Genomic DNA, 23272 nt, shown 5'->3' with positions numbered 1-23272 from the left:
GATATTACGCGATAATTTACATTTTCTTAGCCATGTCGTCACTGCACTAAATTTGTGGACTTCCAGGTTTTTTTAAGTCTTAAGGCAAGCTATAATAGATCCTAAGGTCAGGTAGGTGTTATGTCTTAGAAAGGCAAAAAGGAATGTCCATGTTGTGTTTGTGATTGCGTCTAGTTTGATGGTCATTAACAATACTGTTTTACAATATTGGCAGCTCTTTATATGTAGCATATCACAGAAAGTAATGGCGATGAAAACTAAATGTTTATTCTGAAAAAAAAAACTTGCCTAGTCTTTTGCTAAATGACTCTAATTATTGCTTTTTCTTGTGTCAGAATATAACTATGATAGTGGTTTAAATACCTTATTCATGCAATCCAATTGTTGTCTTCACAACTAGTTTCAACCTGCTAGGAGGTCATCATCAGGTGTGTACAAGGATGATATTCATTCATATGAAGTAATATCATCCTTGTACACTGATGATGACCTCCTAGCAGGTTGAAACTAGTTGTGAAGACAACAATTGGATTGCATGAATAAGGTATTTAAACCACTATCATAGTTATTATTCGCAATCCGGAGGCTACCCACACCATAATGATGTCAGAATATCATTGCAGGTTGGGCATGTCCCCATAGAAGCAGACTGTAGCTCAGTACACTATGAAACAGCTAGTGGTAGACCATAGCAGCAAGACACTACTCTGGCCAACTTTCTGCATACGATCTCAATGTGTCTAACCCATGTCAGCTTAGGTAAATAATGAAGCCGTGTACAACAGTGAATTTTGTTTTGTTTTGGAACTATAAGGTTAAGGTGCATACCATTCTTAGATTCTTTTCTCCATTAAGCTTTAAGTTTGTTTGCTGTTAACTATGCCTTTGAGGAGAGAATCTCCAATATATCACAAGGAGTTGGAGCCCTTGACTAGTAATTGTATTGTCAGCAAATCCGAGTGCTTCTAATTTAGCCTATTTAAATCTTATAAAATTAGTATTTTGTGTACTTTGTAAGGATAGGTTAGATTTAGCAAAAAGTCTGATTTGATTTGCAACCATCAAAGAATCCACCCATCTTGTCAACTTCTTCTCCCACCTCCCACCGCTTACTTTATGTGTACCTCTTCAGACTTCCTCTACATCCAAACTTCTAAGTTGCAAACCAAACCTGATAAATGTTGGGAGTCAACAAATTGATTGGCCACTTCACCATTGAACTTCCTTACAGTCTACCATTCTATCACTATTGGTAAACCTAAAGTTCAAGCAGTGGTTCTGAGGAGTCTCCCAGGTTGTCAGCTTTCAGCTTTTATTCATGTTATACTCTCAGACAGTTGCAAGTGACGTATTGGCTATCCTACTAATATAATAAGTGACAAAGTTTGGATGTATGGATGTATGTTTGTGACAAGTAAAAGCGAAAAATACTGGTCGGATTGGGCTGAAATTTGGCATCATGATAGTTCACATTCCCGATTAACATATAGGCATATTCTTAGCTCAAAAATCCTTTCGGGCTCCACCCCAGTGGCTCTGCAGTTCCCGATGTTAACCTTATGAGTATTCATATTTAAAGGGAATTAAAGAATTTAGCCAGCTGTTTCAACTAAAAGAGTTCGTTCTATGATATGCAAAAGCAATACAAATTTACAAGATTTACCAAAAGGGTGCAGCACATTATTTTTTTTCAATATTTATGAAAACAGCTAATTTGAACTAAGCAGCAACAAAAAACTGTGATACGCAATGAGAACTGTCAATGTAGGATTGTTTACAGTTGTGTTTATGTTTTTAATTTCAGGAATAATTTGTGATATTTTGCGAAATTTTTATAATCTATCTTTCTCAATAGGTGAAGTGGTAGAACATTATGGCTATGGTAGATGTGTAATATTATAGCATACCGTAAATTTGATGAGGACAATTTTCTCAAACCGTGTCTTCTCACATTGCAAACGCAAAGATCGAGTATAACTGCAATAAGCATTTTATACTTATTTGCCAACCCCGTACGAAGGACGGGTACTCTGTTAGTAATGAATATATCAGCTTTTGGGGCTTAAAATGTAAACAGCTGTTAAGTAAAATGTTGACTTGTTAATAATGTTGTTGTAGTGATTAATTATTCTAAACTGAACTATTTAATGTAAATATCTAAGAGAAAACGGAGTCAAACTAAAAATATCAAAATCAGAATATATACACATATATTTATTTGCAGTATTTACAACTAAACTAATTCCGAGACTATCCTCTAAATTTCTCCTCTTCAAAATCCTCCTCTACATAATCGTCCACATCATAATCTTCATCTTCAATATCTTCACTGGCTGTTTCGTTTGTTAAATTAACCTCTCTATCACAACTGTATTTATTCTTCATCTTCTTCTCTCTTAAAATTTTACGTGACAGAATAAACCTTGACAAAGCCTCTTTTCTCTCCTCTTTCGTCATATCCGCCACCTCTAGTGTGTTGGATGTGATACTGTGACCATCGCTATCAATTGCTAAATTCGGTTCGAACCTGTGAATGGCTCTGGATTTCTGCATTCTTTTCAAAATCTGAAAAGTAGAACTAACGTTAAACATTGTTTTTAAAATCTGATTTTTTTATTTAGGCATCTATCTATATACTTATTTAATACGCAAGCAGATTTTTTGTGACAATTACTCCTCCGAAACTACTGAACCGATTGACATGTTTTTGGTGTCATTGTAAAGAGCGTAACATGAAGTTGTGCAGGAAACTTTTTTTATAGGGAAATAATTAGAGAGTGAGGCCCTGGGGCCCTTCAAAGTTTTGTATTTCTCCATAAGATTAACATGGGACACAAACATTGTTATGAAACTCCAGCTGTTGTCAGAAATGCTGTTCTGCTATTTAATTTAATTTGTTTACAAGGAGAATTGTTTCTTGGTGCCATGTGGTCAATGAGTTAAACTTTTGCATATATTTTAAATGATATACACTCTATAAAATGATGGTACTGTAATAAATTAAGAGATATTCATTTAAATAATCAATAGGTACGATTGAGCCTTTGCCTATATGTTTTTCCTGGTAAGTGTGTTGTAACTGTTCCTTATAGTATATTATCATGGTGGAAGGAAAAAACATAGGTGTGCTATTCCCGTAAATTCTGACGTCACTCGGATTGCAAACAAACGGTCACCTGATTGTAACTGTCAAATTAGTATAGGCTATGTATTTGTTTTGATTTGGTTGTTATTGTTTTTGTAATGTTTTCAAAATAGTGGAATGGCGTTTTGTGCAGTTGCCGGTTGTAAAAATTACTATCGCAAAACTAAAGACTCCCAAATAAAATATTATAGATTTCCAGAAAATGATTATCTAAAACGACAGTGGTTACGATCGTGTGGTCGGGTTGGCATTAATGTGAAAAACGCACGGGTCTGTTCGGAACATTTTACTGAGGACAATTTCGTAACACCTTTAAAATTCAAAATTCTAAATTATAAACCAACCAATTTTAGGAACCTAAAAAAAGATGCAATTCCAACTTTGAAGATCCAACAATCAAACGAAAATGGCACTTTGGAAACGAAGAACACTTTGGCAACCTCACAAACAACAGAAGAATCGTCATCAAATGATATTGAAATCCAACACCAAACTTTACCTAACGAAATTGAAGATTTGCAAGAAAAATTGAGATTAATGTCACAAAAAATTGAACATCTAGAAAACGAAAACGAAAAACTAAAACAAGAAATGAAATCTTTAGTTTGTAAAACAGTTTTAGAAAAATCTTCTTTGTACGAAGAAATGAAAGAACTAAATGCTCAGTGTAAACATAAAGATGAGAAATTAACTGCTGTGTTGTCCAAAGTCTTTACACCAGGACAAATAAAAGTTTTATTAAATCCGAAAAAACGGGTCCGTTGGTCAAACGAGGACATTGCTTGCGCCATCAGCCTCAGATCGATAAGTGCAAAAGCTTACCGCTACATGCGAAGCAAATTAAATTACCCTCTTCCTGCTTTGAGCACTCTCAGAAAATGGGCCTCCAAATTTGAATGTTTGCCAGGAATAATGAGACATGTGTTACTGGTCCTTGAACAATATGCTAAGACAATGACCGAATTTCAAAAACTCACATGTCTTTCATTTGACGAAATGAGTGTGAGTGGTCGAATGGGTTTCGATAAAATAAATGAACAGATTGTTGGTCCTCATGAGCAAGTGCAAGTCGCATTTATCAGAGGACTAACAGGAAAGTGGAAGCAACCTGTTTACTACGAGTTTGACAAACCAATGACGCTTGGAACTCTAAATGAGATAATCACTTCAGTTGAAAAGACTGGATACAAAATTGTATCAGTAACGTGCGATTTGGGCGGTGAAAACCGAGCAGTTTGGAATTCATTAGGAATAACTACAAATAAAACTTATTTTCCAAATCCTTTCGACAAATCAAGAAACATTTACGTTTTTGGTGACGCTCCACACCTCTTGAAACTGGCTAGAAATCACTTTTTGAACAAAGGGTTCATTACTGTTGACGGAACTCACATAACCTCTAAGTGTCTTGAAGAAATTATGGAGCTTCAAGATTCCGACTTAAAAGTTGCTTTCAAGCTGAAAAGTGACCACATACATGTCAAAAATAAACAAAACGTCAAACTGGCTGCCCAACTAATGTCAAACTGTACCTCTAAGGCTGTGGAATTCTTAGGAGAAAAAGGTCTATTGACGGATCCTAACTGGAAGCTCACTTCTGAAATGATTGGGTTATTTAATGATTGGTTTGATGTACTTAATTCCCAAATACCAAATCACAAGATTCCTGAGAAATGTGCATTTGGTGTTCAGATCGAGAAACAGACTAACATATTGGATAATATGTCTCAGTTCATTTCAACCATATTAGTATTTGGAAAGAAATCCTTACTGCCATTCCAAAAAGGAATTCTAATCACGAATAAATCACTCAAAGATATGTTTGATGATCTACACAAAAGATATAAAACTAAATTTATAATTACATCAAAACTGAACCAAGATGTCTTGGAAAACTTCTTCTCCTACATAAGAAGTATGGGTAGGGCGTATGACCACCCAGATCCAATGCAGTTCTCGTATAGATTACGATGGTATATCCTAGGCAAACATTCCTCTACAGCCTTTGCTGTGAAAGGAAATGTCCAACCGGATGATGAAACGTGCTTGGTTTCAACCTTTGAAACATATGTACCTACAGCTTGCGAAGGAGTTGAAATGGAGTTCTGCCAAAGCGCAAAGATTTTAGGCACTGTGCTTACAACGCCTCCAGATGACGATATGGACGATGACGAAGAAGATTTGTCTCTAGATCTGTCATTCATAATACCTCCAGAGTCAAAACCAGCAGACATCATAGGGGACGAAGGACTGCGATATGTGGCTGGTTATGTCGCATTTAAGTTGAAGAAAAAATATCCCCACCTGGGAACACCCTCAAGCCACATATTGAGCGTTGATCCAGAAACATCTCAGCAGTGGATCGAGACTGTTTCCAAAGGGGGGTTAAGCGTCCCTTCAGACGATTTCTTAGGCTTTGCCAGACAGATTGAAAATGCATTCAATGAAATTCATGGTGAATGTGTTTGCAAAGAGCGTGGTATAATAAACAAAGTGTTTGATAAAGTGATTAAAACCAAAGAATTGTATCCAAATATCCCCGATGAAGCGGCGTTACGACTGATACAAGTTAGAACTTATATACGAATAAAGCACCTCAACACAAACTCTAATGCTGCATTTGAGGAAGGAAGGAAAAAAATGACAAATAAGTTAAAGAAGTTAAAAAGGTAGACGAGCCTGTAAGAAAACAAAAAGTTTTAATGAGTGTTTAAAAGTTTGTTTGATATTTATTCCAATGTTTGTAATTTTCAATGTTAAATATTTAAAAAGTCATAGAGTTAGAAATTTAACAATCATAACTAGGCTAATTAGTAACTATTGAACACTGTCTTTATTGTAGGCCTACAACTATCACACACTGTACAGTACTGCAATGTCTTGTTTGTTTTTTTATGCCATGACTTAGGGTATTTTGTCTTATGTATTGTATCCTAGTTGAATTATAACAATAAACCTAATTTTTAATTAAACCTTTACCGACTAAAATGAACTCTATTTTAATGAGAGGTTGTTCACTTTTATAACCACAATATATTGAATTCGATACTTTTAACAGTCACTTATACAATAAAATGAAAGTTTAACGTTGTTCAGTTCAGTTTTAGAAAGGGTTTGTCGATCATTACATTTTAAGTTGTTATCCGATTTCTTAAAACGCGGTTACGAATTTTAAAGGTGTTACGAAATGTTCCGAACAGACCCGTGCGTTTTTCACATTAATGCCAAACCGACCACACGATCGTAACCACTGTCGTTTTAGATAATCATTTTCTGTAAATCTATACTATTTTATTTGGGAGTCTTTAGTTTTGCGATAGTAATTTTTACAACCGGAAAATGCACAAATCGCCATTCCACTATTTTGAAAACATTACAAAAACAATAACAATCAAATCAAAACAAACACATACCAAAATGACAGTTACAATCAGGTGATCTTTTGTTTGCAATCCAAGTGACGTCAGAATTTACGGGAATAGCACACCTAAGTATCTTAAAGTAAAACCAAATTATTCTTTTCTGCATTCTCACCCCCGTAGCGAAGCACGGGCAGAGCAACTAGTACTTATTTAATACGCAAGCAGGTTTTTTGTGACAATTACTCCTCCGAAACTACTGAACCGAAAACTTCTCTTTTTAGGGAAATAATTAGAGGGTGAGGCCCTGGGGCCCTTTAAAGTTTTGTATTTCTCCATAAGATTAACATGGGAAACAAATATTGTTATGAAACTCCAGCTGTTGTCAGAAATTAAAAGTGAGAAGAAGAACATATGTTAATTGTAAACAGTCAATAAGTTTGCTAATTTAACAGTTAGTTTGCCACAAACATTTACTTACTCGGTTTAAATGAAATAGTTACTATTTGAATTTGGGTTGGCGTAATTATTACAATGGGAAAAAACGAGAGAGCCTGGATAAATTGATATACTAAAAAGAAAACTGAATTAACACTGTGCTGCATTTCTTAGTAATCATTGAAAGAGACGATTTGCAAACTATGGAAACATAGGAAAGTCATAGAACACCACCAAGGGGAAGAAATAGAAATAATGTGTGTTATAAACACTAAAAAACAAAATCAGCTTTTGAAAAATGAGATATTTACAAGAAATGTTGATTATATCGATCTGTTATGTACATCTTGAGTATTCCATAATCTTTGAGCCGAATCTTTTATAGTCATAAAAAAATATGACTGTTATTCGTTTTAAAATAACGCCTGTAATACTTAGCAATTGCTCGATTTCGAGCAACAGGGACACTAGTGTAAAAATGAATCACTAGAGCAAATCACACAACAAATTCAAAAGATTGACATCTAAGAGGTTTGTAGGATAGGATTGTTGTATACAGGGTGAACGACCGGCAGGGCCGTCCGAAGGGGGCAACCGGGGCAAGCTGCCGCAGGCGCCACAGCTGAGGGGGCGCTGCGGCACGGCTATTTGTATTAACATAGTATTAAAAATATGCGAATGCGACTATTACTAGGGGGAGGAGGGGGCGCCACGACCACGTTTGCTCCGGGCGCCGCCAACCCTAGGGACGGCCCTGCCGACCGTAACTGGACGTTTAAAAAATGATAAATTATAGGCGTGGAAGTTATTGTCGCAATGTCACGGGGGGGGAGGGGTGTCATTCATTTCTGTGTATTGTGTCAGTTAGAGTGTTAGCCATAAATTATCAGACGTTAAACACTGTATTTTTGCTTATGGTGAGTATGTGCGAAATAACGAGGCTATCACGGGACTCACGGGAGCACAGCAAATTCTTTTAGTTCCCTATCATCTTCGACCCAAAAATAGATATTCATAGTTTCCAGCTAAAATAAAATCCTCAGCTCGAATAACAATATTTGAGAAATTGGTATCTATTGGGAAAAATAAGCCACCTGGGCGAAACAATAACTGTTAGGATGCTATCGATGTTGAAATGGTTTTGGTATGATTTGATTCATATGTGTTTATATGCTAAAGCACTTTTTTGACGTGACAGCAATGTTTGATCAACCCCTATGTTTATTTTCAACAAGATGCACCGACATCTTGGCTCATTATTCAACGGCCGTGGTGTGTAGGCCTATTATGTTTCTAAGAAGGGTTATTTTATGTTTTCGTGATATACTGGGGTCCAAAGGTCAAACGATTTTGAGTCTAAACTCAAAAACCCCTAACGTTAATGAAGCTTATGGATGCATTTCATTAGGAAGTGGCAACAATTAATGGCGGCAGTGAAATGCTCATACATGTAATGGAATAATTCAAGAGCATGATACAAACCGGCATGGATGAAAGTGGACTCCACCTGACTGACATTGTTTTCTATTAGTATAAGGCATCAGACAAGTGTAGCCAAATATGTTCAGTAAATAGTGTGTTTCTTACATTGGAAAAGTCTATGAACAATTTTATTTAATACAATTTATGATTCACACAAAAACTAATAAGAAACGATTATTTTAAAAACTTCCGGTTTTTTTGGCCACCCTTTACTGCTTTTGGTTTGAATTTATTACACATTTGATTGGATTTGTTAAATGCCAATAACATGAGCTCCAGTTGCGACCAAGCGAGCAATTTAAATCAGATAATTCATACTTGGCAGGGGAGTCGAGTTTCTTACACAACTACTGCAACGAAACTATTCATCTCATACAGATAAGAATCAGTAAAAATACCAGCGGGACAAGTAAAGAACACAGCGATGATGGTGTCAAATTTGAATTAGGCCTAGCTTGTTTGGAGCTCATTGGAAACCTTAATTTACAGACAACCCTTTTATAAAATGTAATTGACGATTGTTATTTTTTTTTTATCAGAAAACTGAGAATTGGGCTGTGTCGCAGTAGATATTATAAATAAGCTGCCATACTTTAACTAGAGAATGAATATCTTGGGGTTTGGTTCTGCCAAATATAGTACCGGTAATTGTTTTTATTTTTTATTTTACATAATTGCATTGGCAAAAGGGGGGGAGGGGGTCACTGAATGCAGGACTTTTCAAGAGTAAAGAGTGAATTAAACATTCTTTTACCATTGGCATCTCAATACCTTTCTTGAGTCTTAAGCTTAGCTAAGCTTAACTAAGCTGATTATAAGCTTGGTTTGTAGTCATGTTTATTTATCCTTTCTACATTTTATTTTTAATTAAAATGTTTTGATATCATAATTCTTAAGTATTTACATTTATTATAAACTCAGAGCCAAGCATATTATTTATTCTAGATGGTTCATTAAAATTTCTAATTATTAGAATAGAATTGAAAAATAATTGTTCAATTACACTGTAGGCCTACTGATCCTTAAATTGACAGCGAAACAAACTGAACATACTGAACATAAATTCAAATTGAATAGTAGATAGTATATAGTGCTTTGGAAGCTGCACTGACAATGGTTGTCATAAACTTATGTTATACTTGCTGATTCTAAGGCTTGGCAAAACCAACAATGACAATATGAAAAATTGTTACTGAATAATCTGGAACCCGCCATAAAAGCATACAAAGTGTTGTAATCTTGTACTACCTTATGCATAATGTATTGATGGTCCAGATTGAAAGTATCTTGACTCATTGGTGGCATTACTTCTACATCTTCTACAGGTATTTCTTCTACTGTTTGTTCTTGACTTGATTTACTTTGAGGCTGAAAGAATAAAAACAGTTGTTTTCAAATCTCAGTTTCTGTACAAATAATCAGTTACTATTTGTTAAAAGCTATAACAGTAGTAGATAATACATTCATAATGTCGCCAGGGCTCCCAGAACGACACATTTTTTGGACACATTTCCTGCACCGATACGTGTTCCAAAAAGCGCTCAATGTATTATTTGGTACAGAGGGATTTAAAAGTTGTTTTGTATACAGCTCTATCCTTTTCTGTTGGGTGGGTTTAATTTGTAATGTTGCATAGTGGTATTGGGTTGTGTACCTCTTGACTTGTTAAATGCAAGTGCTTAGCCAGGTTTTTTAAAGCTTTACCGATTTCCCTGGATATTTCGTCAGTGAAATCAGTTAGTATGTGTTTTAGTTTCGGATCAAGGTTTATGGTTCTAGTTTCATTTTCAGATATGTGTTTTATTTCCATTTCCATTTTTTTATGTTGATTATGGTGGGATTGAATCCGTTTATTGCTAATGTTTTTGTTATGTTCTTTTCTTATTCATATTCCTGGTTAACGAGGTTATAGTTGAGAAGTAAAATATTGAAACGCTGCTATTTGTTGATTGTGTGGATGGTTAGTCAGCTGGTGTCAGGAGATCCTATTGCCGTGGGTTTTCTATATTATTCTGAATATTCTGATAATTACTTTTCCTGTGCTGTTTTTTGTAATTGTTAGATCAAAGAAGATTCTAACAATTGCATCATTTTAAAAACTGTTTATGAAATAGAAACCAAATCCATCCGATCTGGAAATCCTGTAAAAACAGGCAACATTGCAGGTACAATTCGGGAAAACCAGTCCAAAATTGATCGTTTTGTGCATTATGATGGAAGTGAACCTCCCGCTATGGAACTTTCGACCCACACCTGCCACCACCTCATCACGTGTAATCTTAGTGATGTGAAGAAAGGACAGTGACTCACAAACAGTTCTAAATAGTATAATGGATTTTTGTATTTTAGCGTGACCCTGAAAATATGCATTACTAGCTGTTGTACCCGTGCTTTGCAACTGGAAGAGGACACAAAATGCAAAAAAGTTAATAGTACTGCACCCTGTTGGTAAACCTTATAACTTTTTAATGCTATTTAATATCATAGAACCAACTTGTGTAGTTGAAACAGCTGACAAAATTCTTTTATTCCTTTTAAATATGATTACTCATAAGGTTAACATGGGAAACTCCAGGTCCACTGGGGCGGAGCCCGAAAGGACTTTTGAGATAAGAATGCGTCTATATGTTAATCGGGAATGTGAACTATCATCACACCAAATTTTAGCCCGATCCGACCAGTATTTTTCACGTTTACTTGTCACAAACATACATCCAAACTTTCTCATTTATAATATTAGTAGGATAGTAGGATTGAATAAATATGGACTTCAATCAAGAACACAAGGCAAAAAAAATGATAACTTGATTATAACAAGTTCTTGAAACTGATAACATCACAAACTTCATAAGGAACTACAGTGGCTGCTGTACCCGTGCTTCGCAACGGGAAGGAAAATCAGGTTCATAATTTTCATTGAAATAGATTTAGAATACATATTCTATGATAAAGTTTTAGATTAAATAATCCTACCACATAATTATTGTGTAAAATATATTTATTTCTATGGATCAGCTGTCTGAAATTGTGAAATGAGCATTTGGCAGTTCTGATTGTTTAAATTTTAATGTAAACATTGTGAATTTTCTCATGCTTCCATGGAAACCAATATTTAAACTTTGGACATCCAAGGGGCGTAGCCCAAGAGGGACTCAGGGAAGTAGATAGATATATTCCTAGATATGTGGACCATCTTTGTGCTTAATTTTGGCTGCAGGCATATCGGTTTAGTATTTTAGTCGTGACAGCTGCCCAGACAGACAGATAGACACCACCTCAAATTTATAATAGAATTATAGATGGATTAGATGTTGAGTGTCTTAACACGTTCACTGCGTTATATATTTTCCCGCATTATTACACTGGTGCGTTACGAGATCTATAGGTCTCGTCCGCTATGATTACCCAGGTACGATACGAGACCCCGAGATTACGTTGCGCAGTAATCTTTTGCGCATCATAACCTCGAAATAAATGGAGAGTGGGCGCTCTGTGTTTGTTTATTTGAACCAGTACAATGTTGACAATCTTCAGCCAGCCCAGGAACTGAATATGACATCATTGTACGAGACCCCGAGATCTCGTATCGCACATTTGTAATACTTCATAATTTATTTGTATTTATTTACAATACAACATGTGATTTCTATTTATTTACAAATATCCTAATTCCTAATAATCGACTGCAATAAAATTAATATTTGATCACTTTATAGATATAAAATTAAACTTTTTATAATAATACGTTTTCTCATGGCTGATTCTAGGTTAAAAAAATATAAATGAATAATATGTTTGCACATTATTTATTCCATTACAATTTTAAAACATGGATTGCAATATAGTAAAAATGTGTAATATTATTATACAAAATAAAAATTCCAATGTTTTAAGTGTTGAATGAAAATATCTAAAGAAATATACTGTGGTTAGGTTAGGTTAGGTTAGGTTAGGTTATAATAATTATAATAATTATTATAATTATTATAATAATATTAGGTTATAAAATATTTTGTCAAATAAGCCCTTCAAGATTCTTATATTTTTCATATGAATAAAATGTTGATGTTCTCAAAGACACTGAATACTAAAATTAAAATTACACATGTTTCTCATTGAAACATTCCAGGCAAAAAAAGGGTTGGTCTGGACAGTCTTTGCAGAAGGTGTTCACTGTTTTGGTTTTCTTATCAGCCTCTCTTGAAGAGGATGTTTTCCTTAGTTTCTCATAGCATCCTCTGCAACGATGCCTTTTCTTCTTTCCCTCACCCTCTGATTTGCTGAGAGAATGAGCTGGCCTCTTTCTTTGTGGTGGTGTCATATGTCTTACAGGAGCCTCGTCCAGGCCCATTAGGCTTAAAGCAACTGATTCCCTAAACTTAAGCACAGGCATTTTGTCGTTGTTCAGCTTCCCGTAAATAACCCACGAGTTCACCAATGTGGTTCCCGTAATGAGCTCAAGGGCAACTTTTTTATACCACTTGAGATTTCTTCGTAACGTTGTGTAGTAAGTATGACGACATCTGATCACTGTAGTCAACTCCCTTCTTCACGTTATTATAGTCAAGCACACACTTAGGCTTCAGTATCGGCTCATTTGTTCTATTTCTTCTCCCTGAATTTACTAGGGTACTGTCATGATTAGGGGATGATGACACCATTGTCACGTTTCTTTTATCCGTCCATTTTACCACTTTTGTACCATGATGCATTGGCCCCTTTTCAACTTAGTTTTCAATCCTTTAGGCAATCCCTTTCTGTTCACATTTACTGTTCCACACATCCTCGTTTCAGTTCTAGGAGTTTTTCGACGATGGGTATGCCAGTGTAAAAGTTGTCAGTTATTAAGGTCCTTCCTTTGTTGAGAAATCCTTCAATCAGGACATCGTCACTTTCAAAATCCCCCATTAGATCTAAAACCACACCATAGGTGTGCCCATGGGGGCTGTTTGTGCTCTTCCCAGCATACAAAATCATTTTAAGTGTATAGCCGTCAACTGTACACAGCTTATACTCCATACTTATGGGCCTTATTCATTTTGGTCAGGAATCCGTTCATTATTCACAAAATGCCAAAACTTCTTTATCAACAAGAAGCGGTCTCTCGTCATGGTTTGTTTAATCAACGGGTTTCCATATAACGGATTCTTAGACCAATACAAATTGATGCGCGGCAGTTGAACTAGGCCCATACAAATCATAATACCTACGAATTTTTTCATTTCAGCAGATGTTGTGGGAAGCCAATCATTAGACCTTGATTTTGCAGAAGGTTGGTTAAATGATAAAAATTGATAAAGCATACCTGTTTGTTTCTTGGGCCATGTAGTCCCAGAGCTCTTCGTCTAGAAAGTGGAGATAAATATCAATAGGTGAAGCAGGGTTGTCAACGTTAATGTTCACTTTTGAATTTCCACAAAACTCTTCAAAATAAACTGTCTCAGGTAAAGTAAAAGGTGATTTGTCTTCGACCCAACAGCACCCGAATTGGTTTATGTCAGGTCCTTCCGATGTGCTGGTACCACCTGAGGTCGTGATCGTGCCCCTACCACCTCCACCGACTGTTCCATCTTCCTCACCTCGTCCACCAACTGTTCCATCTTCGCCGCCTTCGCCGACTGTTCCATCGTCCCCGCCTCCGCCGACTGCCCTGTCGTCCCCGCCTTCGCCCATTGTCCAATCGTCTCCGCCTCCGCCGAGTGTGTGGTTGACAAGATGTCTGCCGGTTAGTTTACGGCGTTGGTCACAATCTTGACGAAATGTTCTCCCATCCGTCATCGCTGTCACATCCATCTCGCAGTTGTCATCTTCATCGTTTTCTCCATCGCCACCTGACAAAGCATCGTCCGATGATGGTACATAGTCAGGATCTTCAATATCGCTTCCATCGAAATCACATAGTTCTTGCTCATCGTCACTACTTTCGGATAATGCACTACTAGGGACCGGCCCATCCAATCCTTCCGTAACCAGTTGTTCCAAGAAAGCACTATTACTGGCATTCACAACAATAAGTTTTGGTCGTTTACGCGTATTGTACACCTTAGCAGGATCGTCAGGGACTTGAGGGTCGTCAGGGTTGTCCTCATCAGACGAAAACATACTTACAAAAACTCAATAAACAGTGTACACACAGTTAACCACACTAAAACGCAATGATTAGGTTAGCTTTCAATATATCAACAAATAACCCTAGCGCTCTCTGTTGATGTTAGACTACTATCGCCACCTGTGGCGCTTGGAGCAACTATTTTTGATACGAGATCCAGAGGTCTCGTATCGTAATAAAGTAAAAGTTTATTACTTCAGTGCGTTACGAGATCTATGTATCTCGTTTGTTTCATGAATGCTAGCTGTTTCAGCAATAAAAATACATTATTTATGTACAAGTTTCATTTCTTTACGATAATCGTAGGCCAAAATATCAATGTCGTAATTTACGGAAAAATAGCAAGTTGTCGGTCCCGCACCACGGGCTAGGTGCGATACGAGACCCCGGGATCTCGTAACGCAGTGAACGTGTTAAATTGAATTAGGCTACTTACAGAAACAGTAGAATCAATTTTAAAGTCAGACTCTAGCTCTTTTGGTTCATGATCATCTCCGAAGTCTGCTATGCGTAGGAGATAGTCTACTTTTGCTCCATCCGTGAAGTGTTTGTCTGAAATAGTTTTGTTAAAGTCAGGACAACTTATCCTACATTTTTAAAATAAATTTAGATTACTTGGATCTCTATTAATAACCCTCTATAAAAATTTGCTAACGGACGGACAAAATCCACAAATAAAACATAATCACAGAATTTGCTGAGCAAGAACTCCCAACCAGAACAGTCAACTACCTTTGACTATTAATACAACAACTTCTGTATCCAATAGTCAATGCTACTACTGAAGAAAGACCTAACGGCTAAAAAATATCTCTGTTTATGTATTATTTGTCTATTTTAATCTATTTTCTAATAGAAACTTACATTGTTGAGCTTCTAATTACCTAGGTACGTTTCATACCTTTAATGAAAAGTATTCTCGGGACAACTCCAATTACTTTCAGCTGGCTCAGCTCATGTCTCAAGGTATAGCCGACATTTGGTAAGACACTTTCAAGATCTGCTACATTCTCATCCTTGTTACAGCCCCAGAATACATTCAGCTGATTGAAGTTCGGGTTCATAGAAATCTGCAAACAATGTTAATTTGTTAAATTTTTACATATTTTTGTATATTTTATTTTTGTTACTCGAATGTTCTTGAAACAACTTGTATTAGATTATAATACCTTTAATTGAGTGAATAAATAAATAAATTTAATAGCTAGGTTACCACAACCCTGAATTTTCTCCAAGAAAGTTCACAGCATTGAATGTAACTAAAGTAAAATATACACAACTAGGTGAAACCCGTCGAAATCGACGGTTATTTTCAAGGCTTACACTTATTCATCTAACTGCGATAAATTGAGTGAAATTATACATATTTTGAGCATTTAGCAATGTTTAAAGATTAATAAGTGTAAAAACAATAATGAAATTAATTGTGTTAGTTACCAAATATGGTTGATCATTCAATGAATAAAATATTTCCCATACTGTACGTCATCAGAGTTGTTAGTATGCTATCTGGTATCTCTTCGTTTGGAAGAACCTTTAAATAGTATTAAAATCGTATTGATGTATCTTTGTACTTAAACACTTCCATGATTTCATCGGTGTAATGCAGATTAATCTATGATTTTATTTGAAGAAGAAATCTGTTTGTTGGGAAGACACGTTCTAACTTCAAAGAGAGGTATATCCGTTACAGTGTAAGTTTGATTTTTCCTTCGTCACGTCGCGTCAGTTTGTATCGTACTTCTAAGCCAATGAATAACCCTCTAGCACAGTTTTGAGAAATTGGTTGTGGGGTTACTGTTAAAGCTGTCCTTGACATGGGGGATGTCAGTTAGTTGTCTCAGCCTTATAAGTTACATAAAGTTGTCAATATAATCTCTCTACGGAATGTTAGGTGTAGTGGAATATACATGAAGTGAAGTTGGCTTTTATTCTTGAACTTTAGGGGCCTCCTCATTTATATAGTTGTGCAGCTTCATTGGGAAAAAATAATACAAATGACATAGTAATGTGGCGTTTCCAAAAAGCAAAAAATAATGTTAATTGGTTGTTACCTGTAATCGAAGTAACCTCTCTGAAAAGTCTGCAGTATATTGCAGTTTTCCAGCTTAATGACTTTCTAAATCATGCACATATTTCTAAATAAATATTGTAAAATGTTTTATCCAGTTGCTGTAAACCATTATTCATTTTTTAAATATGGACACGGCTCAATTTGGCACCTGCCCTTCGCCTGCACTTGTATTATTTTGTATTGTATTACACAATCGAAGATTTTTCTAATGATTGAAAGCATGTACAGTATGACAATAATCTCATGAACCTATGATGATCCGTCTAGAAAAATATGATAAAATATAGGGAAAAGGTGTGAAAGAGGCAGAAATCAACCAGTAAAATAGATAGAAGATAGTTCTATAAGAAATAATTGTAAGAGTTAGTGTTATAAAAGGATTTTCCACTGATTTTGTAATGGAACTTTATATTGGAACACATGACATGATACAGAAGAAAATCAATTTTAAAATCAGAAAATAACATTGCAAATACTTCTTTTGGACAATTCAGTAACTCCCAATAAATGTGTGTTGTTTAAAATACAATTTTAAAATTAACAGCTGTTTTATTAAAAAGTATTATCCACATGACCAAAATGTAAACAAATCTGTGGAGGGATTTTTAAAGGCTTCTAGGGCAGAGCCCTAAGCGAATTTACTTCGTTTTTCTTTTGATAACTCATCTACAGACCAAGACCTTTCTTTGGACACCTCTACCAAGTTTCTACGCCCAGCCGTTCTCTCAAATTAGTGGATACAAAGTTTCCAATTTAATATTTAGATTCCCTCATGTTAATCTTATGGGAGAAAACTCAACTTTGATGGAAGATCCTGCCCAAACTAATAAAGATATCAAAAAACGAAAAACACTTTGCAAAACTACAGATCAGGGCAATTTTTTTGACACTTTAATCATCAAAATCGGTCCAAAAATGAGGGAGGAGTTCTGTTCACAAAAATCGGCTTAGCGTATTATATATATAGATGTATATTCATATTATTTTCTGTACTTACTCTAGATATTTCTAAGCCTCTGCCAATCACATCGACCCCTATGTTGCCAGTGACTAGAAGATCGGAAATGTGCTTCATAAAAAGTGTGTTTAAAACCGCAATCCTCCTGCTATTCTCCTTGTTGTATTTCAAATGTTGACCCACGCTAAGTTTGTTTCCAGCTGGTCCTTGTGATTGATCGAAGATAAATTTTCTAATATAAAAAGAAAAACAGATAACTTACAGTCTTAAAATATCAAGACACTTTTAGGTACTTTCGTATTATACAGAGGCCAATTATTTTAGAAGGATTTTTTTTTACCCGAGACTAAAAATAATTTCATAATTGAAAAGAACATGCCCTACTTTAATTGACTTACTGTCCAAATTTGACATTGATTAAAATTAGCAGCCTTTGAGTAATAATAATAATAATCTTTATTTGTCATAAGGATCCATTAGATCATCGACAAAGTCAAAATCATGATTATACATCAATCGTCAAACAAAACAAAATCAAAAACACTTCCAATATTTTGAAAAAACAATAGGGCTTAATAACTAAAATATGTACATATGACTAAACAAACAACAATATAAGGACCTGATAAAGCAACAGGTTAGCAGCAGGGTTATAGCCAATTATAAAACAACGACTTGAATTTTTCATGCGGATAAGCATCAATATTGTGTTTTAAAAGGTTGTATACTTTAGTTGATAACACTATGTGGCTCTTGCTAGTCTTACTCAGACGATGTGATTCTAACAAGGCACTATTTTTAAATCTGGTATTGTGATTATGATTATTGAATTTTAGGTGATGGGTTTTTTTTAATATATAAAGGGCAAGATCATAAATAAACAAATTTATTACAGTTTGAATCTTAAAATCCTTAAAAAGAGGCTTGCAGTGCTCGTCTGGCTCTGATCCATTCATATAGCTCTGATAGCCCCCTTCTGTAGGATTATAATTTCATTCATTCTTCCACACCCACCCCAGAATATCAATCCATATCTCATTACAGACTGAAAATATGCAAAATAAGCCGATCTCAAATAGTTCTTTGGAATTACATCTTTGAGACGACCAAGAAGAAAAATTACTCGAGATAGTCTAGTAGACAAATAATTTATATGCTCATTCCAGGATAGTTTATTATCAATATGAAGACCCAAAAATTTTGTAGTGACAGCACTATTTTCATTATTAAAGGCAGAATCATGTTTCAATGTAAATTTTATTTCTTGAGTTTTACAGTCATTCAATAGAAAGCCATTGGCATGAAACCTTTTGGATGTGCTTAATTTTGTGACTTGGACTAAATTTTGAAGTACAAGTTGGTTATTGTTTTCATGAAAAAAAGTTGTATCATCCGCGTAAAGAATAGTTTTAGTAGGCTATTTATTGCCATTAGAAGGTCATTCATGTAAATTAAAAACAGAAGTGGGCCAAGGACTGATCCCTGTGGCACGCCCCAAGTTACTTCCCTTTCTTGTGATTTTTTCCCATTAGAATTTACTAGTTGTTTCCGGTTTTTTAAATAAGATGAAAGAAAATTTAGAGAAGATCCGTTAAACCCATAGGCTACAGTTCTGCCAGTTATGCCTTCCAGAAGGCAGCAATATCGGAGTGGATTGAGTTCAATACGTAGCTGCCGCTAGCAGCCACATGCACTCCGGCAAGTAGGTATACAGCGCGTTGCGGCGGTTATGTTAGATTGGGCAATCATAAATATGTTTGTAGGACTTTATCGTTTCGTTGTGAAACAAAGGATACCAGATGAGTCATCACTCAGGACACTGGACCAGATACAGGCGAGGTGACAGATGATGCAAGCACTTCGGTCAAAGACCTGACCTTGGCCCACTTGGAAGGGATTTGGACGAGGAAAGTCCTACAAATATATTTATGATAACCCAACCTAACATAACCGCCGCAGCGTGCTGTATAAGGGTGGCCTCCGTATAATACGAAAGTAACCACTAATTTTCTGGCTTAGCAAATTTTGTAACAGATGCAACACTTGTGGCACCAGCTCAGGCCGCTCAGCAATTAAGTTAGGCTAATCTGAGCTTGAGCTAACACACTAACCAATAGTGGGGTCCTAAACAAGTGTCTTTAGGGTGTGTTGCTAGCCTAGTGGTTTGCATCTCGTACTTGCGAGAGGAATGGGTTCAAGTCTCGGCATAACTTATCCACAAAACTTCAATGGGTTTAAACCATTTTTCCTAAATTGTGTTTGAATTTAGGCCTACTCCATTATTTTTAGCGAATTTCCCATATAGGGAATAAGCTATTACCGTAGTACTCATGGTAAGACCTGGACGCGGGACCGATTTTTTTTTTCGTTTTGAGGTCCCTAGAGGCCAAAAACACCATCCGTTTAAATTCATATATATATATATATATATTTATATATTTATATATATATATATATATGTGTCAGCACGATAACTCGAGCAAAAATGATCCGATTTTGATGAAATTTGGTACAAACGTGTAAACATAAGTTTATTCGAACGAGTTCGCGATCCAGCATGATCGGACCATGGGAACGGGTGTTTACGGGGGGTTTTATGGGGTAAAAATAGGTTTTTCCCATTTTTGACCCAAAAAACATAAAATTTAGCAATTTATTTCCATACCATTTTGTAGAGCTTCAAAAAACAAATAATTTAGTATATTGAAGCGTTATTATGCGCCTAATGTTTACGGAGAAAATTCCAAAAATTTGTAAATTTTAAATTCCCATGTTATTCTTATGGAGAATGAGTAAACTGTTGTAGTTTGCTTGTTTATGAACATATTTTGATCAAATTTGGAAAATGTTTTTTGTTTCTTACTAACTATTAACATTTTACAAAAAAAAAATAGTTTTACCCTCCCTGATGCAGCAAACCTAAGTACTTGTTAAACTAATTCTATTTAAATCGGGAATAAATGTTATATTTTTATGTAGACATTTCAGTGTAAATCCAATCAGTCAAATGGAAATTCGCTTAGTCTGCTGGTTTGCTGCGGCGGGGGTATTTTAAATGCCACTGGCTTTGAATAGAGATAATTTCATTCGGTTGTTTGTGCCAACAGATACGGAAGTCTACCCTGATAGCCTAATAATATTATTTAATTTGGTCTTTAATAAAAGCTACATAGGCTAACTTAAGGCTATGGTTCATTTGCTCAACATAGGCTACTTACCTTTTCTTTTTTGCTCCAAAAATAAGTTTACTAAATATTTTTCCTTGTTTTGAGAGAGATTTGTTTGCAGCATTAGTAGTATTAAATATGTACAGATTCCTTGAATGAATGAAAACTTTATTATAAAGAGAAAGAATATTAGAGTTCCATAGCACCCCTAATGACATGATTTAAATAGTCGTATGTCAAAAGTCATAACAAATTTAGAGTATTGTGCCAAAGAATATTGCCAAATCCATGTCCAATTCTAATAATAGGTCCTGCCTGACAACAATACGAAAACTTATAAAAGTTATTAACCTAACCTACTCCTACTAACTAGCAGTCGCAGAAGCACAAAGCGAATTTGCAGTGCACTGACAGACGACACAACATTAACTTAGATGCCTTTTTCTTCTTTTTAATTCAGTCATAAGCCCTAGCTTGATTTGTGGCATGTGACCGGCTAGACCAGACTGAAAAGGAAGATTTCTGAAATTGACCAAATCATTGATTATATAAATGTCCCAATAATCAATTATAAAAACTACTCTTTTAAATATAGATACAGACATGTGATTATTGTCTTTTGTCTTCAGATCTAGGCATGTGGTCTCAGCCCTCATGGCCCACATTGTTTCTGGGATTCAGTTTTTATAACCTAAGCTACCCACAACCTGTTCAAGGTTGAGCTTCTTTACGCGGAGAGCTCCTTGACGATACGTGATAGGTCAAACTGCCTTCGGTGAACATTTTTTCACCTCAAATTAGTTGACGAATATCGAAACTGGAAAATCGATACTTTTACAGCTCGATTGTTTTTAGAATTTAGTACATCGCGATATCAATAGTCCCCTCCCACTCCATCCATTCCCGTTCTCCTTTGACTTGTGACTTGACAGTTTGAATTTAATAAAATGGTCGATCATTAGGAGAGAATACATAATTGTAGCGCCTAGAGACGTAATGTCAATTTTTTAAGAGAATACATAAATTCGTACGAACAAATTCTTCTTCTGTTTCTATTTATCAGTAGATAGTAATGGGAACAAAAATTCAATGTCAACAGTTGAAAAGCTTATTGCTAAGGTTATGTTCATTGACCAGAATTTCTTTTAATGAAAACTGAATATCATCAGATGGAGGCCATTTCAATTACCTAATTTGTATTATTATTGTTATTATCAACCCAGCTCTTGTAAAAAATGCCAAAATTCCTCCTTCCTGAGAGGGTGTGTAATTTACTCTTTTCTAACTCTTAAGACTAATAATTTTAAAGCTTAATGATGAATTATGTTATGAACAGACATTACGTCTCTAGGCGCTACAATTATATGTTCTCTCCTAATGATCTACAATTAGTCAAACTGTCGTCAAGTCAAAGGAGAACGGGAATAATGGATGGAGTGGGAATCTGGACCAACGATTGGACTCTGGGAGTGGACTATCGATATCGCGATGTACTAAATTCTAAAAACAATCGAGCTGTAAAAGTATCGATTTTCCAGTTTCGATATTCGTCAACTAATTTGAGGTGAAAAAGTGCTCACCACTGCCTTTACCGTCCGTCATCATTGAGTCCAAAAAAAGCAGTCAGATAGTGTTGAGCCTGGGCATTCCACAATGCGTCCGCGGGCAACGGAAGAAAGTGTGGTCAGGACAGGAGCACCCAAGCAGTACTTCTTGTTAAACACGGGTCACACTAGGCTAATTGCACGATTACTAGAAAAACTAGGGGAAACCCGTCGAAATCGACGGTTACTTTCAAGGCTTACGTTAATTCATCTAACTGCGATAAATTGGGTGAAATATACATATTTTGAGCATTTAGCATTGTTTAAAGGGTAGTAAGTGTGAAAACAATAATGATTTTAATTGCGTTAGTTGCCAAATTTGGTTGATCATTCAATGAATAAAATATTTCCCATACCGTACGTCATTTGACTCATCGGAGTTATTATTAGTATGTTATATGATATCTCTTCCTTTGGAAGAACCTTTAAATAGTATTAAAATCGTATTGGTGGGTCTTTTGTAGTTAAACACTTCTGTGATTTCATCAGTGTAATATGATTTTATTTGAAAAGAAAATATTTTTTGGGAAGAAATGTTCTAACTTCAAAGGGAGGTATGTCCGTTACAGTGTAAGTTTGATTTTTCCTTCGTCACGTCGCGTCAGTTCATATCGTACTTCTGTGCCAATGAATGAACCCTCTAGCATAGTTATGAGAAATTTATTGTGGGGTTACTGTTAAAGCTGGAATTCCTTGACATGGGGGATGTCAGTTAGTTGTCTCAGCCTTATCAATAACATAAAGTTGTCAATATAATCTCTCTACGGAATGATAGGTGTAGTGGAATACTTGAAGTGAAGTTGGCTTTTATTCTTAAACTGTTAGGGACCTACTAGTTTATATGGTCTTGCGGCTTCATTGGCAACAAATAATGCAAATGAGTAGTAGCCAAACACGGGGGTGATCCCGTGACGTCATAATTAGGTAATTGGTAAG

General features: G+C 35.6%; 1 protein-coding gene across 1 annotated transcript; it reads right to left on the bottom strand.

Annotated features, from left to right (window-relative positions):
- Positions 1 to 2193: 2193 nt before the first annotated feature.
- LOC128996778 (uncharacterized) lies at positions 2194 to 21134 on the bottom strand. The gene is made up of 6 exons (XM_054422241.1): positions 20784 to 21134; positions 17605 to 17797; positions 15435 to 15603; positions 14970 to 15085; positions 9673 to 9792; positions 2194 to 2565 (listed from the first exon to the last, which is right to left on the bottom strand). Exons 1-6 carry the CDS (start codon positions 20948 to 20950, stop codon positions 2251 to 2253), a joined length of 1080 nt encoding a protein of 359 aa, XP_054278216.1. The 5' UTR covers positions 20951 to 21134; the 3' UTR covers positions 2194 to 2250.
- Positions 21135 to 23272: the final 2138 nt, after the last annotated feature.

This window comes from Macrosteles quadrilineatus, unplaced genomic scaffold, assembly GCF_028750875.1.
Source record: "Macrosteles quadrilineatus isolate MER2022 unplaced genomic scaffold, UCM_ALF_1.0 Scaffold_6__1_contigs__length_79288215, whole genome shotgun sequence".
NCBI classification, from domain to species: domain Eukaryota; kingdom Metazoa; phylum Arthropoda; class Insecta; order Hemiptera; family Cicadellidae; genus Macrosteles; species Macrosteles quadrilineatus.
The sequence above is the reverse complement of the archived record's forward strand: the minus strand, read 5'-3'. Positions and strand labels throughout refer to the sequence as shown.